The following is a 27,912-nucleotide window of genomic DNA, read 5'->3' on the forward strand; positions in this document are numbered from 1 at the left end:
TGAAGGGAGAACCAAGCTGCTGGAGGGGGGGGCGGGAAGGGGAGGGGGACTCGAATTGCGGGGTGGACCGTGGGCCGAATGAAGCCGGCGTCGGAGACGATGGGCGGGGCTTCCTGCGGCGTGCTGGGGACGAGTGGGCGGAGCGGCGGCTCGACTGAGAATCCTCATCTGCCGCCGCCGCCGCCGCCGCGATGCTGCTGGCCGTGTGGGGCTTCCTGAAGCGTCACAAAAAGAAATGCGTCTTCTTGGGCGCTTTTCTGGGCGGTGAGTTTCTCTTCCCCCCCCCCAAACCCGGGCATTTTCCGAGCCTTGGTTTGCTGCGCTTTGCTGCCCAGAAACAGCTGTTAAACAAGCATCCCCCCCCTAATCTGATCCCGAGCGCCTCCTGCGCTCTTCCTGCTGCCCCAGAGCCAGAAGCGTCCGCCCCCTAAAATCTGCAGGACGTTTCCTGCTCGCCCCCTTTAAGTTTGGCTTCGTTTATCTATGCCGAGTGAGCTTGCTCCCAAGGATGGGTGCATGCATGAGGATTGCCACCTTCACCCCTGATTAATTTACCGATTTTCTTCTTAGGTTCTGTGTGTGTTCACCTAGGTTGGCTAAAAATCATCATCATCATCATCATCACCCCATTCCTAAGAGGGCGTGCATACCTGTCCTAATATTCCTTTTTACTTAACTCTTTTCATGTATTCAAATTATGTTTATACTGTTATCTTATATATGCTTGACAAAATACGTAAATAAAAATAAATAAATGAATAAAATCTTGCAGGAGATATGGGGAGAGTGACCCCACTTACTGACCCCACTTTCCTCCTTTCGAGACGGTCTTTCTTGCTCCGTGTTGTACATACCCTGATATTTCTGCCTTTTTCCAATGGATAATCTAAATAAATATACTAGGGTGAATTTATTTACGTAGCATTGGTTACAGCAAACCAAGTTAAAATAAACTCAAAGCAGTAATGAACAGGAGGAAAGAAGATTCAAGCATATTTATTTATTTATTTTAATTAGATTTATATGCCGCCCTATCTCCATAGGACTCAGGGCGGCTCACAGCAATTAAGATATACAATCTCAATCCAAGTAAGAAACATGTTAAAATACATATTAAATGTATATTAAAATACATTAAAAATCAAAACCCCATCAGTCCAGACTGGGCAATTTAAACAGCCATGTGCTTTACCTGAGCTCTTATTTGCCAGCATCGGCTTGAAACAATTTTCCCTTTAGATAAGAGTTACGAACCAGGCAAATTTAGCTGTAATTCCAAGAGCATTATCTTTAGTAGAAGAGAGAAAAAATAATTTTCTGTTGCTCTGAAAAATAAGTGACAGGTTGTTGTTGTTTTTTTACCTGGGACCTTGTACAAATAGGTCAATGAAGGAAAGGAAGATAGAGAGCTACAGTCACATTTGCTAGGCCTGGATGAAGGTGTGGATTAAAGGCAATGTTTCAAAACCTGTCTTGAAGCATGTTAATGATGGTATTTGCTTTTGCAACTGAGTTTAAAATGTCTCTCACTAGAAGATTCTGGATTCATAAATATGTTTCATTGAATGGGGATTTGTAATTAAAGGAAACCAAGTTGCCAGTTTACAATAAATAAATAATGAAATGGAAACTGATACATAGTACATTGGGAGAGTGCTTGGTTAAGGAATGCTTAGTTAAGAATTTATCTTGCCTGAGAAGTTCCCCCAATGGAGATGTAGATCCTACTGATGAAAGAGGTTCAAGTTCAGACAGATTCTTTAATTAGTTCACATGCTCTGCATCAACCTCCTCCTTCATTCACAATTGCATGAACAGACTTGTACAATATTTTCCTGTTCCAAGTGTATCTTGTCACCCACTTGAGAAAGTATCGGTTTTTTTCTAAATACAGAAGCTTCACCACTTCACCACTAAATACAGAAGTTTTGGTCTTGCTAAATGCAAGACTTGAATTGAATTTATTAAACTTTTATACTGCCCAAAGGACTCAGGGGGGTGTACAGCCATATTAAAACACATATAAATTCACAAAAAGTTCTTTGTTTAATGCTTCTCTGGACGTATATTATTTTTGGGCTGATCAACCATATTCCTAATTGTCAGTAGCTTGGTATTTCAGAGAGTGTAGTGTGATATGTATGTGTGTATGTCTTTTGTAGGGGTTTATGTACTTGGAAAATATGGCCAGAAAAAAATGAAAGAAATTCAAGAAAGAGAAGCAGCAGAATATATAGCACAAGCAAGAAGGCAGTATCATTTTGAAAGTAATCAGAGGACTTGCAACATGACAGGTAAGGTGGTACTGTAGCTATTTTGTTTGTCAAAGAGACCAAAGTCTGAAGCTGCTGTCAAATTTCCTTTTTTTGGTACTTGTTTTAACATCTAACTCCTGTTTCTTTAATGAAACAATTGCTACAGACCAGGGGTGAAATGCTCCCGGTTCGGGCCGGATCACCCGATCCAGTAGCAATGGAGGCAGGTGGTTCGGAGAACTGGTAGTAAAAATCCCTGCCCCCCCCCATCCCCAGCTGAGCCACACAATTATCAGAGGCTTTTTTTTTACTTTTAAAAGCATTTTTTCCTCTTCAGCAGAAAAAATGCTTTTAAAAGTAAAAAAAAAAGCCTCTGATGATCGCGTGGCTCAACTGGGATCATCAAAGGCTTTTAAAAGAAAAAAAAACTTTTTTTCTTTTAAATGCCTCTGACGATACAAGCTGAGTTGCCTGATCGTCAGAGGCATTTAAAAGAAAAAAAGTCTCTGCTGGGATCGTCAGAGCCTTTTGAAAGCATTTTTTTACAACCTCTTCGCCAAAGAAGTTGTAGAAAAAATGGTTTTAAAGTAAAAAAAAAAAAAGGCCACGCCCACCCAGTCACATTACCCCCCACCAAGCCACCCCCATGGAACCTGTAGTAACAAATTTTAGATTTCACCACTGCTACAGATGAAACAATGCTTAGAACAATGTTTGCTAACTCAGGCAGGTCATCAAAACGTAACTACCATAAATACAAATAGATTTGTAAGCTATTTTTTATATTTCTAAATTGTTAATTGACTATAAATCATAACTGAGCAATTTAACATGCAAAACATGATTAGCCTTAACAGTAGTTTGGTACAATGTGTGAACTACATTGGTACGGTTAGTCATGCTAATATGGACAGGTTAGTATAATAAATAGGATTCAGAAAGTTGTATGTCTAGTTCTGCATTTTCAGGAGGGCTCTTCTTTTTTTTACCAGTATTGTATAATCTCACATAGCAGATTCCTTTTGAAACTGATGGGCTGTCAGTGATCCTTACATTTATTGTTTTCTAAAGGTTATTTTAAATAAGCCTTAAATATTTTCCCAATGTTAGATTTATGTTATAGAGATCTTTACATTCAGTTCTACAGTAACATCCTCACTATTATATTCAAGTTATTATTTTTATTTTGTTGATGATGCTCCGTGCCTTCAAACAATTCTTCCTATCATCTACTTTTTAGTACTATCAATGCTTCCAACTTTAAGAGACACTTTGATGTATCAGCTGAATTCTGAGAGTCTCACTTCCCTGCTGAAAAACAAGTAAGCATAAATTATCAAGAGATTATTATAGTTTGTTTTGAATATCTGTCCTTTAGATTTTGGTAGTGTGTATGTACATAACATTAGCATGGACAAAACTATTTGTTTTCTGTTAACACTCTATTGACTTTAGGGAAGGAAAACTTTGCTATTGAAGTGTCTGAATCCTTTTTTTATGCTATTATTTTATGCATGAAATTCATAGATGATTCTGCATTCTGGTTAAATTACTTTTTTTTACATGTCTTCTGAAATACTTATTACCAAGGCAACCTAGGGCTACACATTTGTATTTTTTTCAGTATCACAAAAAAATTGTGATTTATTCCAGTGCTATATGAGCAATCGTGCTTATGCAATTGAACTTCCTGTTCCTTTCCAATGTGTGCAGAAGAATGGGTAGGATTAAGAATCCAACTGAATCTCTCAACTGAATGGCATCATTGCATAAGTTCCTGTGCTTTGCAAGCATTCTCCTTATTACATTATTACTTTCCAAAATCCCAGTATTTTTCTCCATCATATTTTTATGTTTGATTTTTTTGTTTTGTTTGATGTGCATGCTCTTCACATGTGATGGAATTCTTCAATTAATTATAAATGTGTTTATTCTGCTCTTTCTGTAGGCCAGCCAATAAGTTAGAAATATGGGAAGAATTGAAGATTATAAGTAAGTCAAATGAACCATTGTGCTTGTGATCCATTGAGCCTCTTTAGGTGTACATAAAATGAGACTTTTCTTTCTTCATTATTGGCTATTGTGCTTCAAACACTATCCCAATAAACATTATAATTTGTCATGAAGAAAGCATATTTATTCAAAAGTAAGCCTTACTTTTGTTAAGTGGAACTCTGTTGAATTAATTTTGAATTCTCATAATGGCCATAGTTATCTCTCCTGAATCAGTGATTTCTATCCATAGATCAGGGGTGAAATCCAGCAGGTTCTGGAGAACCGGTAGCAGAAATTTTGAGTTCAGAGAACCGGTAGCAGAAATTTTGAGCAGTTCAGAAAACTGGTAGCGGAAATTTTGAGTAGTTCAGAGAACCAGCAAATGCCACCTCTGGCTGGCCCCAGAGTGGGAATGGAGATTTTGCAGTATTCTTCCCCTGGAGTGGGGTGGGAATGGAGATTTTGCAGTATCCTTCCCCTGCCATGCCACCAAGCCATGCCTACCAAGCCACATCACGCCCACCAAGCCACGCCCACAGAACCAGTAGTAAAAAAAATTGGATTTCGCCACTGCCTTAGATGTGTAGTTATTTTCCACCTTATTTTATTTTCTCTAATTTTAAACCTTCTGTTTGTAATGGTTTTTTAAAAAAATATCCTCTCTCTCACTTCAGCCTTTACCACATAGTATCATTTAAAATTAAGTAGGAATCTCAGCTCACCAACACAAAGCATAATTGAAATTTTAATTCTGTGTCCTTTAAACTCTTTCTTCACTCTATTGTCAAGAGCAGTTGGGATGGTAGCTTGGCTGAGTAGAAAACAGTCATTTCCAAAGACTTGTAATAAGCAGGTGTTGTTTGGTGTTAGAGATATTGTCCCAAGATGTACCCTGTTCCAAATAAAGTTGCCTTTTGCAATTGACTGATGGTAATTTTATCAGTGCTGCTGGTGTTCAGTGGTGCACCAGATGTTTTGGGATTACATCCAAGGTGCCTCTTTCTATTGGTAGAATCTTTGCTTTCTTTTGCCACAGTCGTTCTACTTGTATTTGCAGGTGTTTGTATTTTGTGATTTTCTCCAGTTCTTTCTTCTTCTGTTCTGCTGTCTCCAGGTACTGCAACATCCAAACTTTTTGTCTTTCTTATCAACAATTTTAAACCTGGGGTGTTATGTATTATTATTATTCTTGTTTAATATAGCTGCTTGCTCTGAGAGACTCTTGCCATGTCTTTGTCTTGTGCCTTTGTGAAAGCCTGCTTACCTTAAGTGACCATCACCAGGATGTGGCAAGGACTTGAACTCCAGCTGCTACACCCTCTGTGTATTATGTTAGAAGCTGTGGCCAACCTTGGTGTTGCTTTGTCCTCACTGTGGTCCTAGTGGCCAAATGTGCCTTTTATCCAAAATTACAGGAAGAAGAGCTTATTAGTGATTTAACCTTTCTTTCTGCTTGACCTTTGTCTTCAAGATTTTTCAACATGTGCTTCATGATGCTTCCTCTTTGGTGTCATCTTTGCTACCTGTGTCTCCTGCCTGGACACACATATCGTCAGTCTCAGCAAGTCATCAGATTCAGTTATCATTTCACACCAAAACACTCTTTCCTTCAACTTACATTGTACATCTAATTGTGATGTTTAAAGATAGTTTTGTTCCATCAGCTACTATCCAATAGAAGCAATCTTATCAGGAGTCTCCTTAACACATGAACATGATGATATTATATTTACCTCAGTTCAAAAGGATGTATTGCAATAGTAAAAACACAATTTATGGTTGTCATAATTAATTAGAATGTGTCATAATAGTGAGAATAATGTTACATAGAATAATGTAAAATTTTTGAAATTTTCCCCTTTGGGAATCCTTTTGGGAATTGTGGATTTTTTGTTTCCTCCATTTTTTGCATTTTAAGTAAAATCTTGTTTTTTATGTCTATTGCTTCAGTAAATCCATGGATATAATAGCTTTTATTTAGCCAAATCTAGTGCTTTGATTAGCTTGAGATTCAAATTATGCTGTTCCTTTAAAGATATTTTTAGAAAAATAAATAAAATGGAAATTTGCCCTCCAAATAATTTATAGAAGTATAGCCCTGACTTAAGTCTCTTAAAAGCACCATTACAATTTAATGTTATTAATAAAATATATTATTTTTAAAGATAAGTTCAGAATTTCATATAATTTTTTTTTTGTTTTATTAAAGGTTTTACAAGGAGTATTGTAGCAGTATACAGCACATGCATGCTTGTAGTTCTTCTCCGAGTCCAATTAAATATTATTGGTGGATACATTTACTTAGACAATGCAGCAGTTTGCAAAAATGGCACTGTAAGTAGATTGTTTTCAAATAGATAAAATTTCTGGGTTGAAAACTCAGAAAGGAAATTATACTTTGAATACTGTAGTATATTTTTATGCTTGCTTAAATCTCATTGAAACAGACCCATGCTGAAAATACTTATGATTACTGAAATGAAACTATGTAAGATGGAGATTTAATTTTTTAAAATGGAATGATGACCAAAAAGCATGGAATACCAATATTAAAATACCTTCAAAAGAGTATATTGTAACCTGGCACCAATCACCCTTTATATCTGGGAACTGCTTTTAAACAGTTTTTCAGGAGGACTGCAGAGGATATGGTTGTGATGCCATGGCCCCGTTAAAGAGATGTGATTACAATTTTCAGCTCTTTTTCATCATTTGGACCAGGAGTGGGGTGGGGGGTGGGGGAGAAATCAAGATTTATTTTAAAGTAAAAGAAACCTGTCAGAGGGTAGGCTTTTTGTGTGTGGCATTTTATACCTCTGGCAGGTGCCTAGACAAATCCCTGTTTCTGGTAACATTTTGAGAAGTGGTTTGCCATTGCCTTTTTCCTAGGATTGAGAGAGACCGACTGGCTCAAAGTCACTCAGTTATTATTATTATTATTTATTTATTTATTTATTTATTTGATTTTTATACCGTCCTTCTCCAACAGGACTCAGGGCGGTGAACAGCCGAGATAAAACATAACATATAAAATTTAAAAAATAGTTTAAAAGACATTAAATAATTTTGGCCCTCAATTTAAAACAACCCAGTTAAAACCAATTTCAAATTAAAACCGAAAGGATGGGATCAAGCCAGCCCGGCTAGATGAAATAGATGTGTTTTCAGGGCCCGACGAAAAGTCCGGAGGTCTGGTATCGTGCGTATCTCTGGGGGTAGGTCATTCCAGAGGGCAGGTGCTGCCACAGAGAAGGCTCTCGCCCTGGGGGTCGCCAGCCGACATTGTCTGGCCGACGGCACCCTGAGAAGGCCCTCTATGTGCGAGCGAACTGGCCGGTGGGAGGCTATTGGCGGCAGAAGGCGGTCTCGTAGTTGCCTTAGTTGACTGGAATTTGCCATCTCCTGATTTTTAGCCCGATGCCTTAAATCATTACACTAATCTGGTTCTCATTGGAGGTTTAATACACCTTTTTTTGTAAAAAAAAAAAAAAAGTGCTATTCTTGTTTGCTACCAAATTTTAGCAGCATAAACTTGGGCGTTCAGTGGCTACAAGAACCCCAGGAATACTATGGATTGCCTGCCTTTGATCTAGCTGTGCTTCCAAGATAGCTTTCATGTAGCTTTTAAGGGGGGCGGGGAGGGGGAATGAATTGTTCTGTTCTACTTTAAAAGATTACAAGAGCCCTTTAAGAAGTTTTTAGCAGCGACTGAAGAGGTAAAGGAAGAAGTCTGTGTTCTGATTTACTGCAAGATATGCAGGACAGTAGTGTCCCTTAGGTAGCAGAAATGATACAGAATATCTTTCTTCTTGCAGACACTTTTAGCTCCCCCAGAAGTTCAACAACAATATTTATCAAGTATTCAACACCTCCTAGGAGATGGTAAGTTATCTATAAAACAATTTTACCTAAAATTATATTATGACGTTTGAACTAGTGGGAATTGATCTTCAATCATCCTTCCTCTTCTACCGTAGGCTTAACCGAATTAATAAGCGTGATTAAGAAGACTGTGCAGAATGTATTTGAGAGGTATAATAGGGTCTTTTAAAAATCTAAACAACTTGGTTTGAATGCACACTACTAAGTTTAACTCTTCTCCTTGCAGTGTTTCTCTCAAGCATGCCCTTTCCCTCTTGGAACTGGAACAGAAGCTAAGAGAAATTAGAAAGGTAATTGAACAGCCTGAAGATTCTACCTCTGAAGAAACTGCAACACAATCCAACCTATGTCATTACATGATGCCGGATGAAGAGAATCCTTTAGCTTTCCAGGTATTTTGCATGTTATTAACAGCAGGGAATCAGTCTGACTCTGAACTACAATTGGGGGTTGGTTCTGTATGTTTTTCATAGAATTGGAACTTATCTTGAATCTAACATCTTTTATTTGACTTCAGCTTTTCCAAACTAGGATAGGGAAAAAACACATTACGGTGTGTAATGGTTTGTCAATGATTTCCTCATCTGTCACAAACAATGTCTTTGGCAACATCACGTATAGGCCAGGGCTGTCAAACTCATGGCCCATGGCCCGGATGCGTCATGAGCTGGCCACGCCCATGCCTGGTTTAGCGAAGGGGTTGACGACGTGAGTTTGACACCCCTGGTATAGACAGTAAATTCTACTCCGGAACAGCTCTTGAGTAGGGTCACAACAATCATGGTGGAATTCAAGGCAGATAAAGTCAGTTACCCTAATTGTGAAAACATTCAGGTTGCCTTTATTCTCTGTCTTTCTAGGCTAATGAACTGACAGAAAAGGATGTTGCTACCATTAAGTTACTTAATGAAACAAGAGATATGTTAGAAAGGTAAGTAGCCAAAGTTTGAGGACTTGAACCTGAGTTAATGCTAAACATCCTATGACAAACAAGAAGAAACGGAAATGTTAATGAATTGAAATTTGGATATTTTCAACATTTAAGATGTTAGTAGTTTTAACGGTATTTTCTATAAATCTTTACAAATGAAAGATCCATTTATACAAATAACAGACAATAATTATAAGACTTCAAGAGAGAAATCCAGTAACCTTTGTGCCTTACATCCCCTTCATGCCCTAAAATACTTTAATTTTCACTTCTGTGTTGAGCAAATCAATATCATCATGGACAAGGTGTGTGGATGGAGATCAGATTTGCATCAACAGCATTGCAGACCCTTAATTGCAAATTGCACAATGATCCAAAATGCAGGTTCCTGTGGATGTTGCTGGACCAAACCATAATTATTATTGTAACCAAATGGCCTGCAATTTGGTTACTGAAACAATTTGTTTATTATTGTCTGAGTGACAAGCAAACTGATTCATACAGTAAAACTGAGGAGAAATGTGTATAGTTGTTGGAAGCTTTGACATGAAAAGTAATTGCCTTAATTGGCATTTTGTGCTGATAAATGAAATGGATGTTTCTATATGAGTTTACTGGCAAGTATCGTTTTGAACTATGGTGTTGAGTTTATTTCCTTTATATGTGTGGTAGGAGGGTGGAAGGGAACTTCTGTCCCCCAATATGTAACATCTATAATTCCCTAGAACTGTGATGGTGAACCTATGGCACGCGTGCCACAGGTGGCACGCAGCACCCTCTTTCTGGGCACGCAAGCCATCACCCCAGTTCAGCTCTGCCATGCATGTGTGCGTGCCTCCCGCTGGCCAGCTGGTCATTGGGTCTATGGTGTGCAATCGGGGGCGGGGCATGTGGGGGGGCACTCACGCATGCGTGGGGGGCATGCACACATTCATAGGGGATGGTTCACGTGGGTGGGGCCACTAACACGTGTGGGGGGCTGCACACATGCAATGGGGGAGCACACATGCGGGGGCAGGATGTGTGTGGGGGCACCTACGCATGCGGGGCACGCACACATTGCATTTTGGGGGTTTGGCTGCGCATGTGCACATGCTTTCAGCACTCGGTCTGAAAAAGATTAGCCATCACTGCCCTAGAACATGTACTGCCTATGTTGTATAGCCTATGACCCATCAGGGTTTGGGAACTGCAACTGAAAAGTTCAGTTTGTGCATAAAAAGGCAGTATGATACAACTTCAGTTTTTCCCCAAGAATTGTGAATAATACCAGGGAATTTTTTCTTCATTCCAGCCCAGATTTTAATAGAGTTTTGAGCAGTTGCTTAAATAGAGGGTTTAGTCGATTACTGGATAACATGGCAGAATTCTTCAGACCTACTGAACTGGACATATGCCATGCTGGCTCTGTGAACAGGTAAAACTGATTTTAATATTACACATGCTTCCAACTGTTATTAGAGAATAGTGGTTTTTTTTCTATCCACTAAAAGTGGAATGGCAATTTCACAGTGGTGAAAAACTCTCTGCAAATCATCTCAGAGAGTCAGAAAAAGTTATTTAAAGTAGATGCATGGAAGATGTCCATCACAACAGCTTCCACTATAGTTTTAATGAAAGTGTTTTCACTGTGTGCAAAGTAGGCAAGAGGCATAGAGTGGTTGTACAACATGATTACTTCGAACTGAATTATCCCATTACATATTTTACAACCCTTATAAGCTAGAGTATTTTCTAGTTACTGTCTCTCATTGTTTTTATCACAAGCTGTCAATTTAGATAAAATGTAAAAAAGCAACTTTTTCTGTTCCAGTCTAGGAAGAGCCACACATAAATGGCTGCTCTTGCATTTTTCCATTGCCAAAAATCTTTTGAGCAGGGTTGTATTAATGTGGAATGTGTCTTTTCTTGTTCTAACATTTTAGTAGAATCTGCTTGGCAGCCAACAAAAAACTGTGATGCGTATACTCAGCTCATACAGAGATTGAGAAATACTGAGCGTGTAAATGGAAGAGTTGGGATCGATCTATTTGAATTCCCACCTGTTTATCACTGTTGCATTGCATAGGGACAGTTTGTATTGCATATGTTCTTGATGTCAATATTCAATATTTGCAATCTTACGGTGGCTGTGATATCAGTATATTGTGAAAGTAATTAAACAGACAAACGTCTTCTGTATTTTTTTTCCTATCCTAGTCTTTCCAGTGCCAGTCTTCCTCTAGCCAAGATAATCCCAATAATAAATGGACAGATCCATTCAGTCTGCAGTGAAACACCTAGCCATTTTGTTCAGGTAAGAAGGCCTCTATTTTATTTGTTTTAAAATGAATTCAACTGTTTGAAAATAAGTCTGATTTAGTTTGGTAGGATTTATTCTTAGGTAAGTGTGTTTAGCACTTAGTCTATTTTAAAGTTATATATCATCCTTGCTAAATCTAAATTCCAATGAGTTTTAACAAAATTAACAAAATTAAAATAACAGGAATAGGGACCATTACCTCAAATCATGAGCAGGTTAAGATATTCATAATTAAAGTGAAATATTTTATCAGCCTATTCTTTATTCTCATGATTAGACAGCAATAAAGGAGGAAAGCCTAATCTTTTTGACACCGAAAAAAGTCTTTAGGTTTCCTTTATATTCCCACCCCTTCCTAAATGTTTTACATCTCTTCTATTCATTATATTTTAATTTTGATTTTAAGCACTTGCACTGCTTTAGTGTAGATATACTAATACTGCAAAGGTTCAATTTCCGTTCTTGATATCATGGTAAAAATAGTACACCATAATAAAGCAGAGCAAAAACTGATCTGAATATTCTTTTTAGGACTTATTAATGATGGAACAAGTGAAAAACTTTGCTGCTAATGTATATGAAGCCTTCAGTACCCCACAACAACTAGAGAAGTAAACTGCTGTTCAATATGTACAGAATATACCATTTAGTATCCAGTTATTGTGACTATTCATTTTGATAATGAAACTCATTAACAAAGTGCCGTAGAATGACTATCCTTGTAAAACAAACACATTTTAAAAAGTTCATTTCCAAATTTTTTATACTGGAATTCCTAAAGCTGACTAAAGTAATTATTAATATAAAAAATCTTTGTGCTGTAAGCCTTTGCATTGAGGCAGTCAATTTTGAATAACTTGTTTACAAAAAACAAAACAAAACCAGTGCAATAAGCACTGTGTCAACAGATGGTTTCTGAAGATTAATGGCAGTTTTTATAATTGCGCAAACTACCACAAAAATAGTATGATGGGAAAACTATGTCCAGTTGATTTTCAGGCTGGAGTAATAAAATCTTTCTGCAGTCTGTCTCCAATTCAGCAACTTATCAGTTGTATCAGAAACACATGACAGTGGGCAAATGGAACAAGAATAACCAAGGCCAGCTCTGGTATACATGTCACCATTTTTCTCCTTCGGTAAATGAGAATGGCTTTTAGTTAAAGTTTCTCTTGCCACAAAACCACCATACAATTCTCGCTCTACAACTGAGTAAAAGGGGCTTTGATCAAAAGATCATCATATACTCCTATTATATTTCTGGTGGTGGATGAGTAATTATGCTTTTCTCTCTTTTAACCACCGAAATGTTTTTCTTAAGTCTTAAGTTTCTTAAGACTTGGGGGAGCAGATAAGCAACCCAGCAGTGGGATAGATGGCTTTTAAAGTTTTAGGTTCTTCAAACTGGGACTACTGACTATGCTAAAGATCTGCTGGTATCTGAAAAGTGCAATGTTGAGCTTGCTGTATGAGTTTGGAGTTGAAATGTATTGTTTCTAGCAAAAATTATGTTTACACTGTTTATAAATGGCTATTGCTGTATACATTCATTTTGTAAATATTTTTAATTTGTATTTACTTGGAGCTCTACAAAATATCTGAATCACAATAAAATATTTTGACAGATTACATGCTGTCCTGATCAGTGCTGTTTATGGAATTAGGAATTTATTGTTTAGAACGTATCCCCAGTTCTTTGAATATAGAGTGAAACATCAGATAGTTGCAAAGCTGCAGTGCAATCAGTTAATACAAATAATAAAAGATCTAATGTAACAATAGGAGGTAACAGTAGCTAAATCTCAAAATGAATTTATTCCTTTTGAAACTAGTGAATTGTAGACAATTTCACTAGTAATTCTCTGCACAGACATATATTATAAACATTTAAATTAAAAACGTATTTTTAACTGTAATAACCTCTGTATTTTAAAGTATGAACTAGATCACTTAGAAATAAGAGTGCATATAGAAGAAAGTCTATACAGCCCTATTAAAATGCCAGGTTTTTGAAAAAAAATCAGACCAAGATAAATTACTTCAGAATTTTTTCCAACTTTTATTGAAAATACAAGCTGTACAATTCAATTGAAAAACTGAAATCTTTCAGGGGGAAAAAATAAAAAAACATAATAACGTGGTTGCATAAGTGTGCACACCTTTAAACTAATATTTGTTGAAGCACCATGGATTTTGCTGTAAGAGGCAACTGAGTAAATGTCAAAAAATCCTACTAGAACAGTTGAAAATGGGCTTGATCAATCATTTTAATCACTATTGTGTACCACATTTTGAACGTGATCAGTTAATTCTGAACATAGCCACATCCCTGCTTATAGGAGGGTGTGTACCTTTATGCAACCATATTATTAACCATGTTATTAACCATGTTAAGCTATTTATTCCTCCCCAGAAAGATTTGTCTGCTTTGCAATTGAATTGTACAGCTTATGTGTTATATTAAAGGTAGAAAAAATTCTGATGTTATTTATCTTGGTCTGATTTTTTTACATCTTAAAAATCTAGCATTTTAACAGGGCTGTGTTTAACAGAATTTTCTATAACTATGATATTTATTTATTTATTATGAAATTTATTTGCTGCTCATTTCATATCCGGCAACTCTGGATGGCTTGTACCATAAAAATATTTTTTAAAAAACATTAAAATCATCATTTATAAAATAACACAACAGATAAAATCATCAACACAAGATGGCAAAGGATGCATGGGGAGAGGTGGGATTAGGTTTTAGTCAAACACATCCAGTGTGAAGTTTCCTCTTTAGGTCCCCAAGTATCTGGCAGAACCAGGTCTTAAGTCAGGAGGGTGGGAACCAATCTTGCCTCAGGGAGTAAGATGTTCAGAGGGCAGGAACCATGGCATAGAAGACTCTTCTCCTGGATCCCACCAGCCAGAATTCCTTGTCTGACAGAATCTGTATCATAACCCCTCTGCCAGCGTATGTGAGGCAGGCCAGTCCCATCAGGACGGTCCAAGTAGCCTGCACCCATCCCATGCGGGGCTTTAAACGTGTATTCAGAATACTAGATCACTTTTATCTCCTCAAAACTAAGATCTAAGCGCCAATAGACAAGTTTCTAACCTCTTTGGAATTCTCTGAGGTAGTCAAAATAAGTACGATAAAAGCTTATTGTGGGGGGAAAGATTAAAGCCCCAATTTTAAAACAATTCTGAAACTCCCTTCCATGGTAACATCTTTTACTGAATTCAGTATTCTATTTCACAAAAACAAGATTGTATTAAGAACTGTATTTAACACCATAAACTTCAATACTTCTGTTATGTCTATCAAGAGCCATGGTGGTTAGAACACAGTACTGCAGGTTACTTCTGCTGACTGCTGGCTACCAGCAGTTGAAATCTCTCACCGGCTCAAGGTTGACTCAGCCTTCCAACCTTCCGAGGTCAGTAAAATGAGGATCCAGATTGTTGGGGGCAATATGCTGACTCCGTAAACTGCTTAGAGAGGGCTCTAAAGCACTGTGAAGTGGTATATAAATCTGCTATTGCTATTTCAGTACCTCAGCATTCACTGGACAATATAAATTTACTTAACCTTTCCTATTCAGCTTTTGTGATTGCAATATGCATTCTTCCATCAACCTTGCTTTAAAAATATTAAGAGAAGAAAAGAAGATTGGTGCCTGAATTATTTTCTATTTTAAATCTATCCTTATTTCTCCAGTTACAAAAATTCAGCAGAGCAAGATTCTGTCACTACTGTATATTAGTAAGCTGTAGAGTCCAGGCCCACTGATAGGGATATTTGTTGAATGGTAACAGAGGTGCAGCCATCATCATTCCTTTTTCTCCCGTAGAAATCCAGGGCAATGATTCTTCATATCCTATTAGTTTCACCTGAAATTTTAAAAAGCTATTATAAATGGGAGGAAAGTAGGAAGAAAGCTCTTCAAATGATAAATGGATTCATGTGTAATAAGAAGAAATAATTAGCTGCTTTCATGGATTACATAAAATCATGGCTTGTTTGAAGTACAATTTAAATTAGAAATACGTTAATTGGTGTTTCAATCCTGTAGTCTGCAATTTTTCCCCCTGAAAATCCGTTCAAATTCCCACACCATTCGAAGGGAGTTCATCACAAAACAGACAGCTAAATGTCTCTGTAGATTCTCAGTCATCCAGGTGATGGTTATCCCAAAAGTACTTTCTTTCAAAAGGCAACTAGTCTTTCTTGCTTTGCTTGAAGACATTTTACTTCTCATCCAAGAAGCTTCTTCAGTTCTGACTGAATGGAGAATTGCAAGACTACAGGATTTAGGTGACCCTGAGGACACAGATAAGTGGCTTCAACAACTTTCAGAAAAAGCTAATGACCATATGACTGCAAGGAATATAAATCCTTCCATTCTCCACCATTCAGTCAGAACTGAAGAAGCTTCTTGGATGAGTAGCGAAACATCTTCAAGCAAAACAAGAAAATCCAGTTGGCTTTTGAAAGAAAGCAACTTTGGGGCAACTATGACCAGGATGACTGAGGATCCCTACAGACATTGAGCCACAAAAACAAACCAGGAACTAAAACTATGGATCTCTGTCCATATATCATCCTCAGCCACAGTGGTAGTGGTAGGCTAATGGCTATCTTGATTTGACAGTCTAAAACTCTGTTTTTTCATCCACCTTCCACATAGCATATTAAGTAAAAAAAAACCAAATCTCATTATGTAAATTTAGTAGTGTTCTGCACATTTGCTTGATGGTGACTTAAGTTTCATGCAGAGAGATTGCTAAATTACACACCCAAATAAAGTTCTAGGAAACCCCAGACCTTCGAACTTCTTCCACTGAAATAAAATTTGTTTTGACTACAAGAGTTACCATGCATCTTTGGTTTAAGCGTACTTGAAAATAAGTCATTCTATCATGTAAACTTGTTATTGCTACCCTGTGCTATTATGGTCTTTGTCTCAGCACTGTGAAACCACTCATGCCTAGGCTATTTGGTTCCTGAAACTTATTACACATTCTAGTTTCCTATTTAGATTCCTGAAAGGAAATTTGAGGGTGGAGTAGGACATGGTGATAGAGATGAGCAGTTGCATCAATTATCAGATGTTTCTGATTTACTGAAAGATCAGAGTTAGTGGTGGTACTTAACATAGTCCAGTCTGACACAGCATGTTCTGTATGCTAGTGCTAACTATTTTTCCAAAGTTACACCTAAGCATCAATAAAAATAACCTTAATCCATGCTCACAAAACCCCAAAAAGATAGACATAACAACCCCTATTCACTGGAAGAGTAAGTGGATCAATATGAAGGATCTATAGTTTGCAAGGAGGCTGCCTATTGGCATTTTCTGATGTCTTCAGCTATAATCAGAATTGCTTACCTTTGTTTTCCCAAGAATAGCTTTTGGTTCACCCAGCGTCAGAGTTCCGGAAGTTGGCCACTTAAGGAAAATGGCATACAGAATGTTTTCTTTTGGTTTGAATGTGTACCTGATGGGGATATTTTATTCTATTATGTATCTTTAGTCTTTCAGAATAAACATCTTTCCAAGACTGAGAAGTTACAGTAATAAAACTATAACAGATATTTTAAACATTAAGTTTTTTGGGGCGAAAGGAAAATCTAGGGGCAAAAAACAGCAGATTCCCCCCCCCCACTTGTTATCCCAAATGGGGACACCTGATGTGTGAAGAGAGAATAAAATGAGGATTGAGTTTTGTGATGATTATTTCCACCAACAAATATCTAATAGTCTACCAATACTTGGTCATTAAATGTTCTAAAACTGCATTTTTGTGAAGGAAGAAGAAAAAAAAAGTTCATTAATAGCTTGCAGATTTTAGAAATGCTAATAACACCGAGACTGAAATATATGTACCAAAAGTCCTAATAAGTAGCAGATTGGAGGTGATGGGAGCCAGGGCATATTCTGGAACATATTATAGCAATCTAGGGTTGTTATCTAACATCAGGAAGGAAGCACATCTTGAAATCGCATCTTGAAGCAAACAGTCTCAGGAAGTGATTAATTTGGATCAAAATAAATAGCGTCTCTCCCACATATATTTAGCCCTTATATCTACTTCTTTCAAAACATATTAGAGATCAAACAATGTACAAGTATGAATTAGCAATTGATGTCTGTAGCCAATAATCTACCAATCCATATATAACCAATCCTACTGGAAACATCTAAATGTATGTTTTCTTTTAATTCACTCAATTTTAAATGTAGCTTTTTATCTAATCATTACTGCCCTGCACATTCTTATTTCTGACAGAATTTTTAAAAACTATGTTATCTGCAAGTTATGTTTTCAGAGCATTTTCCGCTGATGAAATATTGAGCAGCAAGTTTTATGTATGTTCAAAGCCAAACCAAATATGAATAATTAGGAAATTGTAACTGTTCATCTTTAGCTGAGCATCTATTTTGGTTTCCTCCCACTTTTGCAGCCATCTAAATATAAAAATTCAGGTGCAATCTTGCACAATTTTAACAATATAACCTTACCTGTATGATTGCAATGTAAGGCCCAGGTTACTCACAAGTAAATCTTGTTCAGTTTAAACATGTTTAAAGCTACTTAGTTACTTTAATATTGTAATATCACTGATCTCATGAACTCACCAGACTCCTGGTGTTATACTATCATTTTGGGCTCTCCAAGGTTTAGTGCTGAAAATAGCTTCACCGTTCAATGCCAACCAAGTCCCCATTTGCTTCAGACGCTCTTCAAATATAATAGGAATGCGACCATCATGGGTGGGCCCAATATTCACCAAAAGATTTCCTCCACATGCTACTGTCTCTACAAGTTGCTGAAACAATTTTAAAAAATGATCAACACAAGATTCTAAAATTCAAAACATGTGTTTGAGTTTTTCCGGTCTAAATCAATATTTCTGTTATAATGCTGCCAGTGCACTGCTGTAGGTTGAAGCAAAGTACAACTATTCAAGTGGAGTTGCCAGTTCTATGAATCACTACAAACTTATTCATGAGTTCATCAACATCCTGCTCTGTACTTTACATTGTCCTTTTGCCCTGTGTGTGGCATTGGCAAGCGCAGTTCACCTACCTAGTAGGTCAGGTTTCTCTTACTTCCTGGTATTTCCTTTTGCTCATTTGACTGAAGAACAGGTCTATGTTCTAGAGCAGGGGTGTGAAACTTGATTTCATTGAGGGCCGCATCAGGGTTGTATTTGACATGCAGGGCCAGGTGTGTGTGCTGGAGGGGGGGCAGCTCCATGTCACGTGCTGCTCCGTTTTTGCTGGCAGAGAGCTGCAGGAGGCTGTTGTGGCAGAAAACAGAGCCTGGGACAGCTCTCCCAAGCTCCATTTCCCTGGCAGACACACTGTGGGCCAGTCCTTTGCTGTTTCCAGGGTAGCCCCGTGGGCCATATCTAAGCACCCCGGGGCCTGGATTCAGCCCCTGGGCCTTGAGTTTGACACCCATTCTAGAGGGATACACATTTAGCAGATTACTTACAGATTACAACTGCAAAGTTCCTATACCTATATCTATTTAAAATCCGCTGAATTCATAAAAACGTAAACTAGTTTAAAACTTATTATTTTAATACTAATTATAATATATATTATATAAATAATATATATTAATATATATTAACTTAATATATTAATATTAATGCAATATCAGGGATTTTCAATTCAAGTGCATAGAATGTGAAGGATGTGTGTTTTTTTTATTTTTTATGTATAATGTGCATTGAAGATGGCATTTAATTTTGTTGTACGAGGTGCAATGACAATAAAGTAAACTTAAACTTAAGCATTTGTACAGCTTTTTCCAAGGCTGAAATTATGAAGTTACAGAATAACATATTCAGGATTATGAGGAGCTGCTTCTAGCAATTGCCAAATTGCTCGAAGAGATAACCTCAAGGTTTCTGCTGAGAGAACTTTGTTTCTTATTGGAATTGACCTGATGATTGAACATAAAATAAATTTCTAGTACAGCATCTTAAACCATAGAACTTTATACAAACAGAGGTGATATAGCTGGATCACACATTTGAGCTAAGCCCATTTATGCTTATTTGGTTTGATTTTATGAACCAAGGGATTGTAATTTTTGTACCATGATTTATGGTTCAGTGCAATGTTTGAACATATAAATCTAAGACATGATAGATGTAAAAGATCAGGGTTTTGAATGGATCTGGATGTTCTTTGGGAATTGGCTAGCAAAAACTGAATATATTCTCGCTTCTCTTTGTATTTGAGAAAACAGATCACATAGTACTCTGATTTAAATTTTGTAACATGATATCAATAAGATAATGGTTCTAAATCAGATTGTATAGTACCTACATCCTGTATTTGCAAAGTTTCTCATACAAATCAAAGAAACAAACCAAAACAGAAAGAGTAAAATGTGGAGTGAAATTGGGGAGAAAAGATGAGTGAAAAGATGGGAAATATTCCCATTTAAGAACTTTTTGCAACTCTAGGATAACAAACTGTAGGGTTTAATTAGTTTATAAATTAGTTTATAATCTGTGTTGATTCTTATTGACCACATAAATAGATTTTATCCAGGATAATCTGTCCTTAGCCTACTCCTTCAGGTCTTCCAATGGTGAAGCCACTGCTGTAAATGAATCCATCCACTTTACTGCAAGTCATACTGCTGTCCCAACATTATAGATTTCTCCAAAGGGTTAGATCTTGGATTACTAGTGATCTGTGCCTCAAGCTGGAACTTTGGGTTCATTTTTTTGATGATCCATCTATTTGTTCTCTTTGCTAACCACATAATTTTAAAGTCTTTTACAACACCAAAATTCAAAAATATCAATACTCCTTCTAGCCTACTTCTTTAAATTACAATTTTCACTTCCATTAGAAACCTTCATTTCTTACAGAGAAAAACACTGCCTACACAAGTCTGATAACTGTAGATATAAACACGTTCTAGTATATGAATATACTTTCCAAGGTCTTTATTGCTACTCTGCCAAATGCAAACATGTGACTTATTTCTGCTGGTTCTTGAACAGTTGAAAATTGATCCTAAAAGGCAGGAGCCATCCACTGTCTTCATTGTCAATTCTGAGGCCGGTTCTATACCAGTCATCTTTTAATTTTAGTCCCATTTTTTTCACTGTGCCCTTGGTTTTTATTACTAGAATTTGCAGGTCCTTTGTGTTTTCACCTATCAGAAGGGTATCATCAGCTTGGGGCAGATTAGTGATACGTCTTCCGCCAATTGTAAAGACCACATTCATTTTCTTCCAATCCATCTATCCTTAATATGTATTCAGCATATAGGTTTGATAAATAAGGGGAGAAAATACAGCCTTATCTCACTCCTTTGCCAATCTAGAGCCAGACTACTTCACTGTATTCTGTCCATACTATTGCTTCCTGACCTATGTATAGGATATGCACGAGGACAGTAAGGTGTTCTGTTAATTAGTTATTCTAACTAAATATATAATTTGTTACATTTTTGAAATAAGCTATTCATGTTTTCGGAAAAAATAAGAACTAGTAGTCCCCATACAATTACAGGTACCATTTTGACTTGCCTTACCTGTATGAGAGCTTCAATAGTCAGATAATCACTTAATTGTGCATCCCTTCGGTATCCCCAAGACTTTCTGTCAATTGTCATACAGTCCTCCCACTTATGGGACAAGAGATGTTTAGGGCTGTATCGATCTGCACAAGTGAAAAAACCTCCGTGTTTGCACATTGTGCCAGCTCCCCAGCGATCGTTTGTTACAACTGTTTTCCGAACAGGGCTGAAAAATTAAAACACATTGTTGGTATGTGGTGCCAACTCAAACCTGCAGGCACATTTCTTCATTTATATTCTTCACTGAATATAAAAAATAAACTTGAGAGGAAAGGCAGGATATAGGGAAACTTACTTCAACTGAACTAAAAGAATAGATCCATTATTCCTAAATGTCAGATCAGTTTCTGTCAAGTAATCTTCAGGTTACAAAGATGATCGGGACCATAATTTCCATTGCTAAGGAATGCAGTTGTAAAGCACAACATCATGCAACTGTGTCGCTTAGTAATGGGAATTTTGGCATTCCCGGTTGCCATCATAACCTGAGCATCTCAAAGGTCATTAAGTCACATGATTTTGATTCCCTACCGCCTACCGCCTCCCCCATTGACTCTGTGGGAAGCAGGCAGGAATATAAGAAACTGCAATCATGTATCCACTGGGATGTTATGACAGCCAGAATTCCAAGTACCAGTCATAAGTACTTTTCATTCAGCGCCACTGTAAAATTGAACAGTCAAACAATTGCAACCCAGGGACTACCTGAATTTATATGCTGCCCATCTTGTCAAAGCTAACTCTATTATGCTGCCAATGATACAAATGACCAATGTCATTCCTTTGATACAAACTAATACAAATGACATAATCGGCATTATTTAGATGATATTATTACACAAATGACCCAAACTGGCATTTACATAATCTCATTTGCATGCGAAGTCTGTTGTACTGAGGTCTGGAAAAATCAAGCTTTCACTGTAATCGTATCTTTAACAATTAGGTAAAATCTTAAAATTGTCCCTGGTCAAATTTAATGTTATTTGTTCCCTGAATATGCACGTCAGATTAATTTTTCTTCCATTCTGATTTTCAGAATTTTAAAACAATAAATGCCTGATGTTACTTCTATTGTCTAATTCTTTCCTCCTTGCTATATAGTGGTCCTTCAGAGCAGAGCAGAGCAGTGATGTCTGTAGGGAAAGGGAGAGAGGGATCAAAATAACACAAGCAGTATCACATGGTGATGCAAGCCATGCTCTTTTTCTACATGGGTTGTGCTGTTGCACAGTTTCCCTAAGAGGCGGAACTTGCAAAATGATAGTACAACACTGTGGTGTGAGCCTGTGGCACCAATTTAGCAGAGATAGGAATCGGTGACCTGCCAGATGGCCTTAATTTTATTGCCCATCAGCTCCTGTGGCAATGTGAGAGATGCTGAGCAGTGTGGTTATACCACTAGTCTTGGCCCTTCTCTTTCTTCAAGCAAAAGTAATGTTCAAAGGGGCATAATAATGAAGGCAAACTTATCACATACATGAAGTTTTCAGACTGAAAATACTCAAAGTGCATTTATCTATAATCTTGTGCGTGGTTCACTTTAACAAAGGGCACAGAAGAACTTAACACATGCAATTTGCTATTCTGAAATTCTCTGCCAAGTAATATACTCTCATTCTGACACATTTCCAGAAAACGTAGGTTTCTCAAAACAGTTATGAATTCTTGGATTAGAATTTTTAGAAATGCCAGTTTTAAATCCATTGCTTCTCCATCAATTTTGAAGAAGTGCCAGTTCTCTTGATTGTCTGATACTTGGTTTTTGGGAGGCCCACTTGTAAGCATATTGCAAATGTTTTAAACACAAGATAATTAAATATAAAATCAGAGATAAAACAGTAAATATAAACATAACACCGTGGAACTGCAAATCTTTGCAAACAGAAAGAACAATGTTTGTGGAAGGCACAAAACTGAAATGCAGGAGTTGCAACCTTATGATGTATTCAGGCAATAGTTTCCAACAGGCTCTGGATTAAATCTCTGACTTTAAGCAGGGTGAAGGAAAGGAGTGAGTTATGCATTAAACTATTAATTCATCCTGTACCCGAATTCATCTTTGTAGCCACTACAAATTGAGAATATAAAATGCCAAATAAAGAAATAATGAAAAAAGCATCATAAAAGTAAGATAAGAAGCTGCAAGAACAGTAATAAAAACGTAGTAGTAATAAAATGCATCACATAAAACTAGAGTAAATCATCAACAAAATAAACAGTATGAAGTTCTAAAAGAAATATTAATGGCTGGGAAGATAAGGCTTCAACAGATGCCAAAAAGTAGTGTTAAACCCCAGGGAAGCTGCTCTAACCCATTACCAACAGTATAAACTATGCAAGTAACTCAGAGATTAAATTATGTGGCAGCTCTGTGAAGAGAGTCAGACTTTTTCCAAAGCTGGCTGTGATTGGATGGTCACAAAAAATATTCCTAAATGACATGTGAAATGTTTAATTTTTTTTCTCACCATCAAGATACTGTTTTAGATCATAGAATCCAATTAAATTATTTTAGAAGCAATATTCTAATCCTAGTACTATTTAAAAATAAGGGAGCAACATGAACCAGGACTGCAGTTTAAAGCAATCAAGAATACAACATTATGATTGTATGATAAAATGGGCACAAAACTTTGGGGAACCAATAATGATGGAAGTATGGGAAAAAATATGGGTTAGAAATGTAAAATTTACCCAAGCCCAAAACCTGAGAGAAAATTTTTATAAAATGTTTTATAGATGGCATTTAAATCCCAAAAAGTTAGCTTGTATGTACCCAAGTTTACAATCTACATGTTGGAGATGTAAATGTGATGATGCAACGTATTTTCATATATGGTGGACATGTAAGAAAATTAAGGCATTTTGGATTAAGATATGGTGGATTATACAGAATATTCTTAAAAGGAAGATAAAATTTGCTCCACAGTTGTTTTTATTGGGTATAACTGCAGACTGTAGAGTTATAGAAACTAATCTGATTTTGAACTTAATAACTGCAGCCAGACTTCTGGTGGCGCAGTATTGGAAGAAGGAAGAACTACTACTATTGAAGAATGGACATTAAAAGTAGCTAATTTGGCAGAGATGGCTAAAATCTCTGCATATTTGAAGGATCGTTCGAATGAAAGATATGTATTGGAATGGCGAAGATGGATTGACTATATACAAAACAAATATGGGACTAAAAAGTTGCAAATAGCTTATGAATGAAATATTTAGCTGAATTTTTTTTATTTTGATATTTTGGTATGTATGGGGGAGTTAAAGTGTAAGGGGGAGTTACGAGCTTATAGTTAGTTTGTTTATGTTTGATTATGTTTGTTAAATTCAATACCCTGTATTTTGCTCTGGGAAGTCGGGGGAGGGAGAAGGGAATGGGAGGGGGGAGGAGGGGGGGAAATTTGTTTGTAAAATACTTTAAAACTTTTCAATAAAAAAAAAAGAATACAACATTATGATTAGGGCACAATTTCCTTCTAAATATTTAGGTGAAATGCACTATTTCAATACGAAAATAACCCATACCTCTCATTATAAAGCCATGCTAGGAAGGCAGTGCTGTTCCAGTAAGTATCTGGAGCATTCCCATCACCATCTGACCACAGAACCTCTGGCTGATATCGCATCACAATCTCATAAAGCTCTGGGCGAGTTTTGACATTTGGAAACTGTTGTTTCTTGAATTTGCTAGCAGCGTCATCACAGAAGAGAGGATTGAACCATTCAAACAATGAGTGATATAGCCCGAAACGTAAGCTTGTCTGGTTTCTAATGGATGTAGCTAACTCTCCCACAAGGTCCCGTTTTGGTCCCACATCCACACTGTTCCAAGCCCAGGAATATTTCGACCCCCACAGAGTAAAACCTGGTCAAAGAAAGAAAATGGTTAGGAATGAACTATTTTGGGTGTGTACAGTATATGTTCTGGAAACCTTTGTTTCACGCTTTTTTTTTTGCCATTGTTATCTCCTGATATGAGACTAATGAGACTGCACTGTATAAGGCATCTTCAACAAGATGATCTAAATTTAGTTATCACTAGATAATACAGGATCGCTTGTCCTACATTATTTTGACCCTCTCTGCAGTATCATAGGAGAAAGTGTAAGATGTAAGTGATTTATTATTAACACATCATACCAAGCACACAATATGCTTATTTTGAGCTCAGCATGACATATAACTCCATCCTTTACAGATTAGCACACAAACCAAACCATTTTGGCTTTTTCTGTAGAAGGGTGTAAAGATATTGAACTGGGATCTTTTTTGGCTAGGTTACAGAAATGGCTTGCCATTGCTTTCTTCCATGAATTTTTACTTTTGAGATTTTCCAGTAATTCTGTATCCAAATGTCAACCAGAGCCAATTCAATTTAGCTTCTAAAATAGGGCTATCTACTTCTGCTATCTGCTGCCTGATTTCTTCCATTGCATCCTCTTCATCTTCATCATCTTGGCTTAGCATTATAACATTACTTTCAGTCATCTTTTTCTTTAGAATATAATGAGGATATCTTACCCAAGCCTTTCATCTGGTAAAATAACTAAACCAATTGAGATCCAAAAGAACTGTGGCCACTTTACCTTCATGATGTTTTGAAGTCAAGACAACGTATTTGGCACCTGAAGCACTCAGAATATCTGCCCACTGCTTGGCATCAAACAACTCAGCTGTAAACATAGGGCCGAAATCTTCATAAGTGAATCCAGGATGGTAGTTTTTCTTCATAAAAGTTACATAAGGTTCCTTCTTTTCTGCTTGCCAATACCACCTGCAAAGGAACAACATCCCATGTATCTGCATACAATGACAGAAGGACTAACAAAGATAAGACTAAAGCAAATTCTTACACATATCTTGAACATAGTATTATATGTGCAAGCTTTGTGCAAGTGCAGAACCAGTATTTTAAAATATTTTTTCTGATAATCTCAAGATGCATTCTCTAAATGAATCAAATTCAAAGCCTGATAGCCCACAGAATTCTGGAAATATAGCTTTCGATGATAAATATAAAAATCTAAAGTTTGAGGTAAGCGGAGTATAATTCAGTTCAATTTGCTAACTTTCCCAAGAACACTGAGGAAAGATGCTGGGAAACATGGAAAGAAATAAGATGACCAGTAACAAATCGGATGGACTCAATTATAGTGGTGATAAGTATAACTTTGGAAGACGTGAAATACCATGTTAAGGATAGATTATGATGGGGAAAAATTATCTATGTGGTTGCTAGGAGACAATACTGAGTTGATGGCACATAATCAATCTATCAATGCCTGAGGGAAAAAATAGATTTTTGCAACCTTCCAGAAGGTCAGTGGGATCAGGCTATCCACTCTCAGGGGGGAAGCTGTTTCATAGGATAGGTACTATATTGCAAAAAAAGTGGCCTGTTTCCTGGGTCCTATAGTTGAAACCATTGGAGATGGATGGTCCTATGCCACACAGGATTTTAAAGGTGGTAACCAGCATCTTCAATTGCATTTGGAAATCTACGGGGAGCTAGTGCATCTTGTATAAAAATGGTGTCATATGGATAAATATTGATGCATTGCAAACTGTGTACCATTGCATTCTGTATCTGAATATTGTTCATACCCCATGTAGAACCAATCTGCTATAACAGTAATTCCTCTAGGAAATAAAGTACAGAAGAAATGGACATGACTGCTGATTTAAACTATACATATTTGAGAGCAAAGTGACAGGGCAATTAACAGCAGGGTTTATTATATTATTATAAAATGTTCCCTTTAGACAGGAAAATCCTTCAAGGCAAGCAAAGCCTGGTTTGATAATGATTTCAACTTCCTGGCTTGACAACCTCCAGTTCTGTCTTTAACCCACTTCCAGGGTTCACACTGAGTTATTCACATCTTAAAATTAATCCATAGACTACACTTCAAAATCCATTTTGTTGTTTATCCTTGCGAGTACACGCAGCAAAAATTATGTCAAAGGCAGGCATTTCCCTAGCATGCAAGCATACACAAACCTTTAAATTAAAAATAGAAATAAAAGCAGAAGTTGCCTAAGAGAACTAAGAATGACAGAGTTCTCCAAAGGTTCAAGAATAATGAAATCAGCTGAGAACGTTAGCTGGGGGAAAAAAAAGTAAAGGATGAAGGGAATATCCTGCTATTCAAGATTTTCATTTTCAAACGGGGAATAGGCAATACAAGGCCTATGGGTGTCTCTCCTTGAATCTTCAGTGTTCTGCAAACACCCATGATTTCCAAACCTCCAGACCAAGACAGTCTGTAGAGTGCTTTTCTATAGAATTAGAAGGGGGCCAGTACTTTGGTGTGAGACGGATTCTCACATTACCCCAAGGGGGGGTGGGGATGGAATTGCAATGAGATTCAGAGCAACTCATGCCCGTTTCGTTTTATGCCCGTCTTCCCAGCAGAGAAGAATCCTTAAAGCACACCCTGCTAGTTGCAAGTAACCGAGGCGGGTAATAAATAAAACAGGGAGGCGAGGTCAGAGAAAACGCATGGCAGAGCTGGCAGAGGGGAACCTCACCAAAACCACTCGCTGCCGAAGCTTGGCACGGAAAAAACACCCCAGTGGATGAAAATCCCAAACTTGGCTTCATCGAACCAGGGCGGAAGCGGCCGGGAGTCCAGAGACTCCCAAGTGGGATCGTAGCCACCGCCCCGGCCGCTTGAGGGTAGCAGGAGGAAGATGAGCAGCGGGGGTAACGGCAGCAAGAAGCGAGGAAACTCCCGCCGGAGAAAGGATGAACCGTCCGGCTGAGCCATGGGAACCCGGACTGAACTCCCAACGTTTCCCGCTTCGCTTCTCTGCCTCCCTCGAATCATATGACGCCGAGTCACATGGCCGCCGGACCGGCTGCTTCCGCCCGCGAAGCTTTGAGTTCTGCCTTTCTGCGGAACAGGGTTGTCTCCGGTGTCGGGTGGTTG

The 27,912-nt window shown here is 37.4% G+C and overlaps 2 protein-coding genes across 2 annotated transcripts; one reads left to right on the forward strand and one right to left on the reverse strand.

The window, feature by feature from the left end:
- Positions 1-69: 69 nt before the first annotated feature.
- PEX3 (peroxisomal biogenesis factor 3) lies at positions 70-12,994 on the forward strand. The gene is made up of 12 exons (XM_034418943.3): positions 70-264; positions 2,163-2,294; positions 3,496-3,577; positions 4,204-4,247; positions 6,460-6,584; positions 8,066-8,132; positions 8,228-8,282; positions 8,359-8,524; positions 8,993-9,063; positions 10,358-10,480; positions 11,263-11,359; positions 11,897-12,994. Exons 1-12 carry the CDS (start codon positions 192-194, stop codon positions 11,978-11,980), a joined length of 1,119 nt encoding a protein of 372 aa, XP_034274834.2. The 5' UTR covers positions 70-191; the 3' UTR covers positions 11,981-12,994.
- Positions 12,995-13,161: 167 nt separating this feature from the next.
- FUCA2 (alpha-L-fucosidase 2) lies at positions 13,162-27,826 on the reverse strand. Its single transcript, XM_034418945.3, has 7 exons — positions 27,512-27,826; positions 25,567-25,754; positions 24,506-24,845; positions 20,930-21,140; positions 17,998-18,188; positions 16,747-16,855; positions 13,162-15,247 (listed from the first exon to the last, which is right to left on the reverse strand). Exons 1-7 carry the CDS (start codon positions 27,808-27,810, stop codon positions 15,107-15,109), a joined length of 1,479 nt encoding a protein of 492 aa, XP_034274836.3. The 5' UTR covers positions 27,811-27,826; the 3' UTR covers positions 13,162-15,106.
- Between the last annotated feature and the right edge of the window lie 86 nt (positions 27,827-27,912).

The sequence above is a fragment of the Pantherophis guttatus genome, chromosome 1, assembly GCF_059756535.1.
Source record: "Pantherophis guttatus breed Tessera chromosome 1, ASM5975653v1, whole genome shotgun sequence".
Classification (NCBI taxonomy): Eukaryota; Metazoa; Chordata; class Lepidosauria; order Squamata; family Colubridae; genus Pantherophis; species Pantherophis guttatus.

Coding starts and splice junctions, on each gene's coding strand:
- PEX3 (XM_034418943.3), top strand. CDS start 192: ATGCTGCTGGCCGTGTGGGGCTTCCTGAAGCGTCACAAAAAGAAATGC. Junction 6,585..8,065: donor CAGTTTGCAAAAATGGCACT/GTAAGTAGATTG, acceptor TTCTTCTTGCAG/ACACTTTTAGCTCCCCCAGA. Junction 8,283..8,358: donor GTGCAGAATGTATTTGAGAG/GTATAATAGGGT, acceptor TTCTCCTTGCAG/TGTTTCTCTCAAGCATGCCC.
- FUCA2 (XM_034418945.3), bottom strand. CDS start 27,810: ATGATTCGAGGGAGGCAGAGAAGCGAAGCGGGAAACGTTGGGAGTTCA. Junction 24,846..25,566: donor GACTTCAAAACATCATGAAG/GTAAAGTGGCCA, acceptor TTCTTTGACCAG/GTTTTACTCTGTGGGGGTCG. Junction 16,856..17,997: donor AGTATAACACCAGGAGTCTG/GTGAGTTCATGA, acceptor TATCCCCATCAG/GTACACATTCAAACCAAAAG.